This window comes from Engystomops pustulosus, chromosome 7 (genome assembly GCF_040894005.1).
Source record: "Engystomops pustulosus chromosome 7, aEngPut4.maternal, whole genome shotgun sequence".
Classification (NCBI taxonomy): domain Eukaryota; kingdom Metazoa; phylum Chordata; class Amphibia; order Anura; family Leptodactylidae; genus Engystomops; species Engystomops pustulosus.
In genome coordinates this window covers 169,750,999-169,764,953 of record NC_092417.1, presented here as the reverse complement: position 1 = coordinate 169,764,953, position 13,955 = coordinate 169,750,999, and the positions used below count along the sequence as shown (strand labels likewise).

At 45.2% G+C, this 13,955-nt stretch overlaps 1 protein-coding gene across 2 annotated transcripts in view; it reads right to left on the bottom strand.

The window, feature by feature from the left end:
- PRMT3 (protein arginine methyltransferase 3) overlaps window positions 1-13,955 on the bottom strand; it is a 70,181-nt gene that overhangs the window by 22,318 nt on the left and 33,908 nt on the right. For both annotated transcript variants that reach the window (XM_072118930.1, XM_072118928.1), the window contains 2 exons: window positions 11,360-11,547; window positions 9,451-9,537 (listed from right to left, as the gene is read on the bottom strand). In XM_072118930.1, the coding sequence (XP_071975031.1) occupies window positions 9,451-9,537; window positions 11,360-11,547 (275 nt within the window). The remainder of the gene's footprint in view (window positions 1-9,450; window positions 9,538-11,359; window positions 11,548-13,955) is intronic.

The following is a 13,955-nucleotide window of genomic DNA, read 5'->3' as shown; positions in this document are numbered from 1 at the left end:
AGTTCTAGACACGGGCAGTACTTTATGTCTGCCTTCTTTTACCGGTCTAGTATCAGAATAAAATATTCTAGGCACAGATAGTAATGTGTCCCTATATCTAGATCTACTAGTACTTGTCTCTAAATTATGTAGACACAGAAAGTTTGGCTTCTGTGTAACTTTTTCTACATGATAAAAGTAAAAAAATAGAACAATCGCCCTGTAAAATAGACACCTGCACTTACAATGTATAAGATAAGCTTCATTGTATTCCACATAGGCACAGGTAGTGATCCAACCTTATAAATAGGTAGGCACAGATAGCACTGCTTCCTTGTCTCTATCTGTAAATGCCAGACAAGGATATTACTCCTTTTTACTCTACGGTTGAGGATAAAGTGTAGCCAGATAGTGTAGAATTCTTGAATTCGATGTACACAATGACAGTACCGCTTAAATTTAATATAGGCACAGACAGTACATCCTCCTAGTTTTTCCATGTATACAATAAAAGTCAAATATAACTTTCTCCTTGTATACCGAGGAGATGAATATGAAGTACTTCCGCATTGTAATAGATGTAATTAGTCCTATCTGTACCTACAAGTCTCTCCCTGCAAAGACAGATAGCACTGTCTCCTAGTTTCTCCCTGTACATTATGCAATTACTAATCAACAAATGGAGCAGGCCGAGTTTATATGGCTGGAATATATGATATGAGGTAATTGAAGAGTGATATATATTTCAAATAACACAACACTACATGGATATAATTGTGGAAAGACCTGGTAGATGTGAACGGAAAAAAAAAAATATTCTATGCATAAAAAACATGAAATCAGGAAAACCGTAAAATCCAAGCAGCGGAACAAGTCATTACGAGGCATAATTAGTTCAATGACTCCAATCGATATATAGATATGAGCACATAACTAATATTACACAGCGATCGGGGGAGGAGGGGTCCCCTGCCTCTACTCAGGTGTGAGGGTCCTGCTCCGAGCAATCATCGCTGTATCCCGTACAAAAATCAATGATTGTCAGCTCAGTGGGGGAGACGAAAGTGTGACCAGGGCTCAATACTCAGCCATCACTCCTGATGAGTGCGTAAAGATGGGATTCTCCGGAAATACAGCGGGGAAGATAAAGACACGAGACCCCCGCCATCACTGCTGACATGTTCTGCCAGAAAGATGATGGGATTCTCTATTTACACAGCAGGGGACATCATCTGTGTGTGATGTAGGTCAGATACAGTCATGACAAGTCCAACGTGATACAAGTTATATAACACGCAATGCAACGGTGATGAAAACTGTATTAAAGATCCTGAAATACGGTGAAGCTCCAGAGCTGCACTCACTATTCTGCTGCTGGTGCAGTCACTGTGTACATACATGACATTACTTATCCTGTACTGATCCTGAGTTACATCCTGTATTATACTGCAGAGCTGCACTCACTATTCTGCTGCTGGTGCAGTCACTGTGTACATACATGACATTACTTATCCTGTACTGATCCTGAGTTACATCCTGTATTATACTCCAGAGCTGCACTCACTATTCTGCTGCTGGTGCAGTCACTGTGTACATACATGACATTACTTATCCTGTACTGATCCTGAGTTACATCCTGTATTATACCCCAGAGCTGCACTCACTATTCTGCTGCTGGTGCAGTCACTGTGTACATACATGACATTACTTACCCTGTACTGATTCTGAGTTACATCCTCTATTATACCCCAGAGCTGCATTCACTATTCTGCTGCTGGTGCAGTCACTGTACATACATGACATTACTTATCCTGTACTGATCCTGAGTTACATCCTGTATTATACCCCAGAGCTGCACTCACTATTCTGCTGCTGGTGCAGTCACTGTGTACATACATGGCATTACTTATCCTGTACTGATCCTGAGTTACATCCTGTATTATACTCCAGAGCTGCACTCACTATTCTGCTGCTGGTGCAGTCACTGTGTACATACATGACATTACTTATCCTGTACTGATCCTGAGTTACATCCTGTATTATACTCCAGAGCTGCACTCTAATGCATATTATTTGATAGGTATGCAGCACATGTGATATGTAGATACTATATGTTAGATATAACCTGTATTACACATATGATGTTCCACTCTCTTTCTATAGTATTTGGTTCTAATGAAGACAAATCCCGGCATTGGACGTTTTAATCACATTCAGTGTTCATGTATTTTATTACAATAGAAAACCTGACATTTCTATGAAAAGAAGCAATTTTAGGGCCGGTTAGTTTAGTGGATTCAATTTAAAGGGTCAAAACCAGGTCAATGCGACTAAAGACCCTCAGAAAGTGTGGCGCGATTGGCACATTTCATGCCCAAGCTGTGCGCGGTGCGTTCTGTATAATTCCATTGACAGAAACAAGAAAAGCCATTTTCCTGCGAGAATGAGCTCTGCGGGTAATGAGAACAGCGGGAATGATGGAGGACGGGATGAAGTGCATGCACGCGCCTGGAATACAGACACACAGGACCGCCACTTCAATACTGACAAGGGGGGCTTAAGAAAAAGGAGCCGCTCATGTACGTACAGGACATCTCACATATACAACTCATAATACAGGATGTAACTCAGGATCAGTACAGGATAATTAATGTCATGTATGTACACAGTGACTGCACCACCAGCAGCAGAATAGTGAGTGCAGCTCTGGGGTATAATACAGGATGTAACTCAGGATCAGTACAGGATAAGTAATGTCATGTATGTACATAGTGACTGCACCAGCAGCAGAATAGTGAGTGCAGCTCTGGGGTATAATACAGGATGTAACTCAGGATCAGTACAGGATAAGTAATGTCATGCATGTACACAGTGACTGCACCAGCAGCAGAATAGTGAGTGCAGCTCTGGAGTATAATACAGGATGTAACTCAGGGTCAGTACAGGATAAGTAATGTCATGTATGCACACAGTGACTGCACCAGCAGCAGAATAGTGAGTGCAGCTCTGGAGTATAATACAGGATGTAACTCAGGATCAGTACAGGATAAGTAATGTCATGTATGTACATAGTGACAGTGACTGCACCAGCAGCAGAATAGTGAGTGTAGCTCTGGGGTATAATACAGGAAGTAACTCAGGATCAGTACAGGATAAGTAATGTCATGTATGTACATAGTGACTGCACCAGCAGCAGAATAGTGAGTGCAGCTCTGGAGTATAATACAGGAAGTAACTCAGGATCAGTACAGGATAAGTAATGTCATGTATGTACATAGTGACTGCACCAGCAGCAGAATAGTGAGTGCAGCTCTGGAGTATAATACAGGATGTAACTCAGGATCAGTACAGGATAAGTAATGTCATGTATGTACATAGTGACAGTGACTGCACCAGCAGCAGAATAGTGAGTGTAGCTCTGGGGTATAATACAGGAAGTAACTCAGGATCAGTACAGGATAAGTAATGTCATGTATGTACATAGTGACTGCACCAGCAGCAGAATAGTGAGTGCAGCTCTGGAGTATAATACAGGAAGTAACTCAGGATCAGTACAGGATAAGTAATGTCATGTATGTACATAGTGACTGCACCAGCAGCAGAATAGTGAGTGCAGCTCTGGAGTATAATACAGGATGTAACTCAGGTTCAGTACAGGATAAGTAATGTCATGTATGTACACAGTGACTGCACCAGCAGCAGAATAGTGAGTGCAGCTCTGGAGTATAATACAGGATGTAACTCAGGATCAGTACAGGATAAGTAATGTCATGTATGTACACAGTGACTGCACCAGCAGCAGAATAGTGAGTGCAGCTCTGGGGTATAATACAGGATGTAACTCAGGATCAGTACAGGATAAGTAATGTCATGTATGTACACAGTGACTGCACCAGCAGCAGAATAGTGAGTGCAGCTCTGGGGTGTAATACAGGATGTAACTCCTCATCTTGGTAGGCACTCTACTTTCCCAACAACAGATGTAACTAATAATTGTCTGAGAAGAATTTCTGACATCCTGATAGAAGAGGACGAGTCAAGGACTTGTATCCCGGTGATATATGTGATCCAGGCTTCGCCCCTGTAGGCCGGGTTTCTACATGGCGGCTCATTAGCTGGAAATTCTCTTCCAACAGACAAGAAGTCTGCAGAGAAGAATCTGGTGATGAATGAAATGTAAACCTGAACGTTTCTTAACTCGAGAGCAATTTACTTTTAAGACAAAAGATCCGGAAGGTCTCCATTTGTCAGGAGAGCTAATGTTATTCCGGGGAGACTCCACAGCCAAAGACTTGAACTCGGTGCCAATCAAACATGTCAAAAAAATAAGCCTGCGCTGACACACTGTGCCGCATACCAGCTCTGACAGTGCGCTATCAATACATCAGCACTGACACACTCTGCAGTCTATATATCAATGCTCCAGCACAAACCAGAACTGATACATCCTGAACAACAGGGGGATGTAGGATGAATTCAGCAACAAAACTAGCAGAATTTAGAGTTCAGCTCTGGAGTAATATGCAGGATGGAGCCAAGTAATGTATAAAACAATATATGTTTACAGCAGGACATAGAAATAGTAATCAGGGGTCAGCATGGGCGCTCTGACCCCTCTGTGACTACACCCCCCATACACAGGGAGCTGCCATGTCCTGTGTCCTGACACCTTTCTATCATAGCCAGCAGTGGTCAGGGGTCAGCATGGGTGCTCTGACCCCTCTGTAACTACACCCCCCATATACAGGGAGCTGCCATGTCCTGTGTGTCCTGACACCTTTCTATCATAGCCAGCAGTGGTCAGGGATCAGCATGGGCGCTCTGACCCCTCTGTGACTACACCCCCCATACACAGGGAGCTGCCATGTCCTGTGTGTCCTGACACCTTTCTATCATAGCCAGCAGTGGTCAGGGGTCAGCATGGGCGCTCTGACCCCTCTGTGACTACACCCCCCATACACAGCGAGCTGCCATGTCCTGTGTGTCCTGACACCTTTCTATCATAGCCAGCAGTGGTCAGGGGTCAGCATGGGCGCTTTGACCCCTCTGTGACTACACCCCCCATACACAGCGAGCTGCCATGTCCTGTGTGTCCTGACACCTTTCTATCATAGCCAGCAGTGGTCAGGGGTCAGTATGGGCGCTCTGACCCCTCTGTGACTACAGCCCCCATACACAGCGAGCTGCCATGTCCTGTGTGTCCTGACACCTTTCTATCATAGCCAGCAGTGGTCAGGGGTCAGCATGGGCGCTCTGAACCCTCTGTGACTACACCCCCCATACACAGCGAGCTGCCATGTCCTGTGTGTCCTGACACCTTTCTATCATAGCCAGTAGTGGTCAGGGGTCAGCATGGGTGCTCTGACCCCTCTGTGACTACACCCCCTGTACACAGCGAGCTGCCATGTCCTGTGTGTCCTGACACCTTCCTATCATAGCCAGCAGTGGTTAGGGGTCAGCATGGGCGCTCTGACCCCTCTGTGACTACACCCCCCATACACAGCGAGCTGCCATGTCCTGTGTGTCCTGACACCTCTCTATCATAGCCAGCAGTGGTCAGGGGTCAGCATGGGCGCTCTGACCCCTCTGTGACTACACCCCCCATACACAGGGAGCTGCCATGTCCTGTGTGTCCTGACACCTTTCTATCATAGCCAGCAGTGGTCAGGGGTCATCATGGGGGCTCTGACCCCTCTGTGACTACCCCCCCCCCCCCCCATACACAGCGAGCTGCCATGTCCTCAGTGTCCTGACACCTTTCTATCATAGCCAGCAGTGGTCAGGGGTCATCATGGGGGCTCTGACCCCTCTGTGACTACCCCCCCCCCCCCATACACAGCGAGCTGCCATGTCCTCAGTGTCCTGACACCTTTCTATCATAGCCAGCAGCGGTCAGGGGTCAGCATGAGCGCTCTGACCCCTCTGTGACTACATCCCATACACAGCAAGCTGCCATGTCCTGTGTGTGCTGACACCTTTCTATCATAGCCAGCAGTGGTCAGGGGTCAGCATGGGCGCTCTGACCCCTCTGTGACTACACCCACCATACACAGGGAGCTGCCATGTCCTGTGTGTGCTGACACCTTTCTATCATAGCCAGCAGTGGTCAGGGGTCAGCATGGGGGCTCAGATCCCTCTGTGACTACACCTCCCATACACAGGGAGCTGCCATGTCCTGTGTGTCCTGACACCTTTCTATCATAGCCAGCAGTGGTCAGGAGTCAGCATGGGTGCACTGACCTCTCTGTGACTACACCCCCCATACACAGCGAGCTGCCATGTCCTGTGTGTCCTGACACCTTTCTATCATAGCCAGCAGTGGTCAGGGGTCATTATGGGTGCTCTGACCTCTCTGTGACTACACCCACCCATACACAGCGAGCTGCCATGTCCTGTGTGTCCTGATACCTTTCTATCATAGCCAGCAGTGGTCAGGGGTCAGCATGGGCGCTCTGACCCCTCTGTGACTACACCCACCTTACACAGCGAGCTGCCATGTCCTGTGTGTCCTGACACCTTTCTATCATAGCCAGCAGTGGTCAGGGGTCAGCATGGGCGCTCTGACCCCTCTGTGACTACACCCCTCATATACAGCGAGCTGCCATGTCCTGTGTGTCCTGACACCTTTCTATCATAGCCAGCAGTGGTCAGGGGTCAGCATGGGCACTCTGACCCCTCTGTGACTACACCCCCATACACAGCGAGCTGCCATGTCCTGTGTGTCCTGACACCTTTCTATCATAGCCAGCAGTGGTCAGGGGTCAGCATGGGCGCTCTGACCCCTCTGTGACTACACCCCCCATATACAGCGAGCTGCCATGTCCTGTGTGTCCTGACACCTTTCTATCATAGCCAGCAGTGGTCAGGGGTCAGCATGGGGGCTCTGACCCCTCTGTGACTACACCCCCCATACACAGCGAGCTGCCATGTCCTGTGTGTCCTGACACTTTTCTATCATAGCCAGCAGAGGTCAGGGGTCAGCATGGGTGCTCTGACCCCTCTGTGACTACACCCCCATACACAGCGAGCTGCCATGTCCTGTGTGTCCTGACACCTTTCTATCATAGCCAGCAGTGGTCAGGGGTCAACATGGGTGCTCTGACCCCTCTGTGACTACACCACCCATACACAGCGAGCTGCCATGTCCTGTGTGTCCTGACACCTTTCTATCATAGCCAGCAGTGGTCAGGGGTCAGCATGGGCGCTCTGACCCCTCTGTGACTACACCCCCATACACAGCGAGCTGCCATGTCCTGTGTGTCCTGACACCTTTCTATCATAGCCAGCAGTGGTCAGGGGTCAGCATGGGAGCTCTGACCCCTCTGTGCCTACACCCCCCATACACAGGGAGCTGCCATGTCCTGTGTGTCCTGACACCTTTCTATCATAGCCAGCAGTGGTCAGGGGTCAGCATGGGCGCTCTGACCCCTCGGTGACTACACCCTCCATACACAGCGAGCTGCCATGTCCTGTGTGTCCTGACACCTTTCTATCATAGCCAGCAGTGGTCAGGGGGGCAGCTGATATGCCTCTGATATTGGCAGCAGTGGACAGTACCCCCACCATATCTATGTTTGCAGCACGCAGAACAAATCAAAGATTGGAGATGACAGATTGATTTTTCGCACCTTCTTCACGTCCCGCTCTCTGTTTCCCATTAATATAAATCTTTTTCTGCCCTAAAATTATACAACCGCAGATCAATTCTCATTCCATCAGTTTCCGGCAGACGCCCCTCTCCGTAATGGGAAGAAGCAGGCGCAGGAATGTTGTACAGGCAGAATCATGGAATCAGCATCAGTTATTATAATAGAATGCCGGAGCATGACTACAAGATACATAGAAATCTATTGTACTAGATCCCGGCTATTACCAGCGGTGTGGGGGCTGGGGGGGGGGGGAGCGAGGGGATAGGTTTAGTTAGCGTCTGACACTTCATTTATCATCTCCCTCTGCCCAACCTTGCAGTAAATGAACAATAAACCACATTATCCCCACTGAGCGCCGGCTCTATGCCCGCTACAAGACCATAAATTCTACATATGTGAGAAGACAAACACCAACATCTCCTCACTTGTTCTCTAGAAGTCGCCGCTTGGTAATTAAAGGGTCAATCCACAGCGGCGATATACAAGATATGCCTTTATAACATACTAGTACAAGTATATAGCAAACTGCCACGGTGATCGCATCCGATACCCTCCTAGTACGAGAAGGACACAGGCTTAGAGGGCTCAGAGCTACCTAAATATGATTTATATGATCCTAAACCAGAGCTGCACTCACTATTCTGCTAATAGTCACTGTGTAGATACACAACTTGCTTATCTGATACTGATGCTGAGTTACATCCTGTATTATACTCCAGAGCTGCACTCACTATTCTGCTGCTGGTGCAGTCACTGTGTACATACATGACATTACTTATCCTGTACTGATCCTGAGTTACATCCTGTATTATACACCAGAGCTGCACTCACTATTCTGCTGCTGGTGCAGTCACTGTGTACATACATGACATTACTTATCCTGTACTGATCCTGAGTTACATCCTGTATTATACTCCAGAGCTGCACTCACTATTCTGCTGCTGGTGCAGTCACTGTGTACATACATGACATTACTTATCCTGTACTGATCCTGAGTTACATCCTGTATTATACCCCAGAGCTGCACTCACTATTCTGCTGGTGCAGTCACTGTGTACATACATGACATTACTTATCCTGTACTGATCCTGAGTTACATCCTGTATTATACCCCAGAGCTGCACTCACTATTCTGCTGCTGGTGCAGTCACTGTGTACATACATGACATTACTTATCCTGTACTGATCCTGAGTTACATCCTGTATTATACCCCAGAGCTGCACTCACTATTCTGCTGGTGCAGTCACTGTGTACATACATGACATTACTTATCCTGTACTGATCCTGAGTTACATCCTATTTACTTCAGAGGTGCACTCACTATTCTGCTGCTGGTGCAGTCACTGTGTACATACATGACATTACTTATCCTGTACTGATCCTGAGTTACATCCTATTTACTTCAGAGGTGCACTCACTATTCTGCTTGAAGAGTCAATGGGGCAATCAAAACACTGTTGTACATGCTCAGAACCATTTCACCAATTATATTCTATGAACTAGAGAATAAGACCACTACCTGTCGGTTGTCTTTGCTGCATCTATACATTGTATAGAAATGTTTCTGCTTGGATCACATGAAAATAAGTCCATTCTAATACCTCTGATTCTTATATCATCAATTCTTGGAATTTGTATTCGGTGTCATTTTCTCATTATTAGAGCTCTGCTTGCTGTCAAAGTTTCAGTGCAGGGCTGTCTGTAGAGAGACTGATAGAATATCTGCAGCTGTCACATTTGTCAAGGTGTCCCCTTTATGAGAGATAGAGTGACAGTCACACTGGGGTCTGTGGAGATGGTTGTTATCCCCCCTACACTTACCGTACACGCCCCGTCCCTCGTGATCGGCAGGGAGAAATCTGTGCAGAAATCCAAATCTTTCACAGCGGCCGTCAGACAGTTAATGTCCTGAAATGTAAGAAAATAAAGGAGAATTTAATAGAAAAGAATCCACGTCCTGTTCGGAGGAGATAAGAGTCCCGGTGACAGCGCGGAGCCGCAGTGTAAGACACGCGCGTCATTAGTCTGCGTTATGGCGGCAGATCCACCCAAAATCACTCCAGTAGATACAATATAAATGCACATTATATAAGGTAATGGTGATGTAGAAAAATCTGGCTGGGAGGTTGGGAAAGATGGGTGAAAACGTTCTGAAAATTGTAATATTTACAATAATAAAAAAAAGAAAAAAAAAAGTTGCTTCAAAATTGCAACAATTTCTTTTTTCAAACTTTTTTTATTTTTTTTTTTACATTTTATTACTCATGTAGTGTGTTTATAGGTTCAGATTCCCACGGAGACAAGGATGTCAAATATAGTCCGGATAACAAAATAACACATTCTCTAATTTACTGTTATTAACAATAATTCATAGATATATACGTCCAACCAGTTTCAATCAGTCCTGGTGTATCAAATTTTGGTTGCCCCTGGACCTGACCGTAAATCTTCTATCTTCTATGATCGGACAGGACAGATTCTTCTCATGAATAGCTTCTCCTGTCTGCACGATGCAGTGTGCTGTCTGCCCCTCCCCCTCCATTACAAGACCAGCTCACACACAAACACTTCCTTCCGGCAAGCAGCGTGCAGAGACTTGCTCTACAAGCAAGATAAGGTCTTTATAGCAGGGGAAGGAGGCATGTAGCAGAGCTGACAGTGTGTGTTACAGGTGAGTTAGCAGTGTGTCATTGTGTTTTATATTCATCTCATGGATCTCATCATCTCTGATCTGCCTCATCGCTCTTTCTCTAGGTGTCAGATACTAGTGAATGCTCAGAAGCTAAATGAAAGAGTATATAACCCTGCACCCTGATAATTTAAGCACATTGTCAGCACACAACATCTCATAGCATAGAGGAATCATCAAGTGTCTGCTCTGGAATCTTACACTGACCATCACCGAGTGATAGGAGCTAAAACTGAGAAAAACTGTAAAGTGTTAGAGTTAAAAATAATCTTTATTGTATAAACATCATTAGGGGATTGATTCCTGGACAAACAAATCCCTTTAAAGGGTAATGTCTGTGCACTAATCTCATTCCCATCAGAGGGCAGATTCATTTAATGGACGACGGGGTCAGCAGAGTCATCTCATGATGATCAAGAGGGTGGAGTTAACAGAGGCTATTTATTATCATGAGAAGGAGGGGGTGTTGCTGCATATAACTGATCTATAGCTGGAGTCCTAGATAAGGCAGAATAGTGACTCTAAAGATAAGTATAATGGTCCTCCTGCCACTCCATAGTCTCTAGGGTCTTTACCCCATCATCTCCTAGAGATCATAATAATCACCTGAATCCTATCTAACCTTTACATTCCATTAGTTTCAGCTCCCATTAAGAACAATGTTTCGTCCCACAACATGACGTCAGTAGATTGGGCCAGTGGGAGCTTGGTATGTGACTATAGGGGCTGAATGGTGGCTCAGTGTTTAGAATTACAGCCTTGCAGCGCTGGGGTCCTGGGTTCAAGTCCCAGTGTCAACATCTGCGGAGAGTTTGTATGTTCTCTCCGTGTTTGCATGGGTTTCCTCCAGGTCCTCTGGTTTCCTCCCACACTCCAAAAATATTCTGGTAGGTTGATTGGATTGTGAGCCCCATTGGGGACAGGGACTCATTTGGCAAGTTCTGTGCAATAAAGAATTAGTTCCTGGTGCAAGATTTAGTGCCTAATGCAATGTTGTTCCTCTAGGACTCGTATACATGTATCCATGCTAACGACGATTACCTTTATAATGAAGGGTTCGGAGACAATGGTGTCAGGATTGACAATCTCCACTATGGCTTCCGGAAGGACGGCTTTCTTCATACTCGACATATTGAACCCATAGACATCGTCCCAGAATGTTAGTTTTCCCGTGTGCTTCTGCGGATCACACAGGGCCACAAGGCTGATGTTACATCGGTCCGGATATACTGAAAGAAACACACAAATATCCCACTAAAATACCGTAATATACTAAATACTGCAATGTATGCAACATGTCACTCAGCTTTCCCAGACTCCTGCATGGCAAATCTGCCCAGTAGAATGTTCTCTATTAAAACTGACATATATATACACACACACACACACACAGTGGCTGTAGCTCCTGGCTTTGCCCGGGATAGTAAATAACTGCTCTTAGCTACAAAAAATTAGAATGGTCTCTTCCAGTAACCGTCTGTCAGTCACCGCCAGTCTCTTTCAGTGTCCGCCTGTCAGTTGCCACGAGTCTCTTCCAGTCTGTCGACTGTCTCAGAGCTCAAGATATTTTTGCACAGCTGTTTATAAAATTACAGCTGATCTCTGATTGGTTTCCATGCGCAACTGGAACAGTTTTACCTTCGACATATCTGATAAATCTCCCCCCATCTCTCTCTCTATCCATCCTTCCTTACACATAAGTGTCTTATACTCATTGCCTGTAGTAACCAATCGCAGCTCAGAGCTCATATTAATGACCTGTGGCAGAATAGCAACCAATCACAGCTCAGAGCTCATATTAATGACCTGTGGCAGAATAGCAACCAATCACGGCTCAGCTTCCAACTGCCACATCAGCAGCAGACAATGGCTCCTGTATATGGGGGGTAATAAGTGGATTTTGGAAAGCATGGGGTTAAAAATTTTGGCTCAAAACCAAGTCTATTACGTTCCCTAAGCACGCAACGGTACAGATTCCTTTAGCGGCTATATATATATATACACACACTCAGCTTTACATATTAGAAATATGTAATCATATAGACACAGCCTGCTTATGTGATACAATTCATTTCTATGAGAAGTCTGAACACTGTGATATCCCTCATTTACACATAGAAGCCTGCATGCTGGGGATCAGATAGTAAAAGTGAGGAAACACATTCTGTACCAGATTCTGTCAGTAATATTTTGTATTTTCTGCTCCATAAACACTTTATTATCACATTTGTATCTGCTGATTGTTCTAAAGTGAAGGATCATAAAAACACAAAGGCAAGGAAAAGTCAAAACAGACTTAATGCGAGTGGAAAAAGCCAAAAGCAATGCAATGAGATTAAGGTCCTGTATTATACTCCAGAGCTGCACTCACTATTCTGCTGCTGGTGCAGTCACTGTGTACATACATGACATTACTTATCCTGTACTGATCCTGAGTTACATCCTGTATTATACTCCAGAGCTGCACTCACTATTCTGCTGCTGGTGCAGTCACTGTGTATATACATGACATTACTTATCCTGTACTGATCCTGAGTTACATCCTGTATTATACCCCAGAGCTGCACTCACTATTCTGCTGCTGGTGCAGTCACTGTGTACATACATGACATTACTTATCCTGTACTGATCCTGAGTTACATCCTGTATTATACCCCAGAGCTGCACTCACTATTCTGCTGCTGGTGCAGTCACTGTGTACATACATGACATTACTTATCCTGTACTGATCCTGAGTTACATGCTGTATTATACTCCAGAGCTGCACTCACTATTCTGCTGCTGGTGCAGTCACTGTGTACATACATGACATTACTTATCCTGTACTGATCCTGAGTTTTATCCAGCATTATACTCCTGAGCTGCACTCACTATGTAATTAATAGTCTTATGGCCGATAACATTGAAAGATAAATTATATGATACACATTGATTCTCCGGAATAGATTGCATTCTACCAGGGACATGGACACAGTATGTTAGAGGTAGGTCAGCGGCTGTAGTGGGGTCTGTATCTGGAGACACTCCCCCCTGCTTCGAGAATCTTTTATTCCATTACACTGTCTGCAAAAATCGAGGGGAAAAGAAAATGAATAATTATTTTCCCTCTCAGGTAAAATTAACAAAGTGCTGATTGGACGGAAATCGCCCCTCATGGTCCATCTGAGGATTCATGGCTCTGACATCTGTGTCCTTCTCGATTCACTGCCCCGAAATCATTTGTCACTGGTAACAACTCACGTGGAGGAAGACCCAAGACGAGGCCATTACACATCCCCTGCCACGAGGAAGGCGAAGAGGACACGAGGAGAACGTAACGAAGAAGTCCAGAGCGCAGAATTCATGGAAAGAGTCAGGAATTATTATAACAGCCGGATATTTACAGCTCTGTATTATATGATATTATAATGAGATATTCCTATAATTTTTGGATACTATGTAACAGTGATGTCTTATAATGACCAGGATATAGAATGCTTGAATAACGTATAGAATTCAGATATGGACTTATTAGGAGCATTGGAGAATATGAACTAGACGTATATCATTGCAACAAATGTATAAACATTAGAATGTTCTAAAATACTGTATTACAATCGCAACATTGTATTATCCAATAGTTTCACAAGAGCCGTGG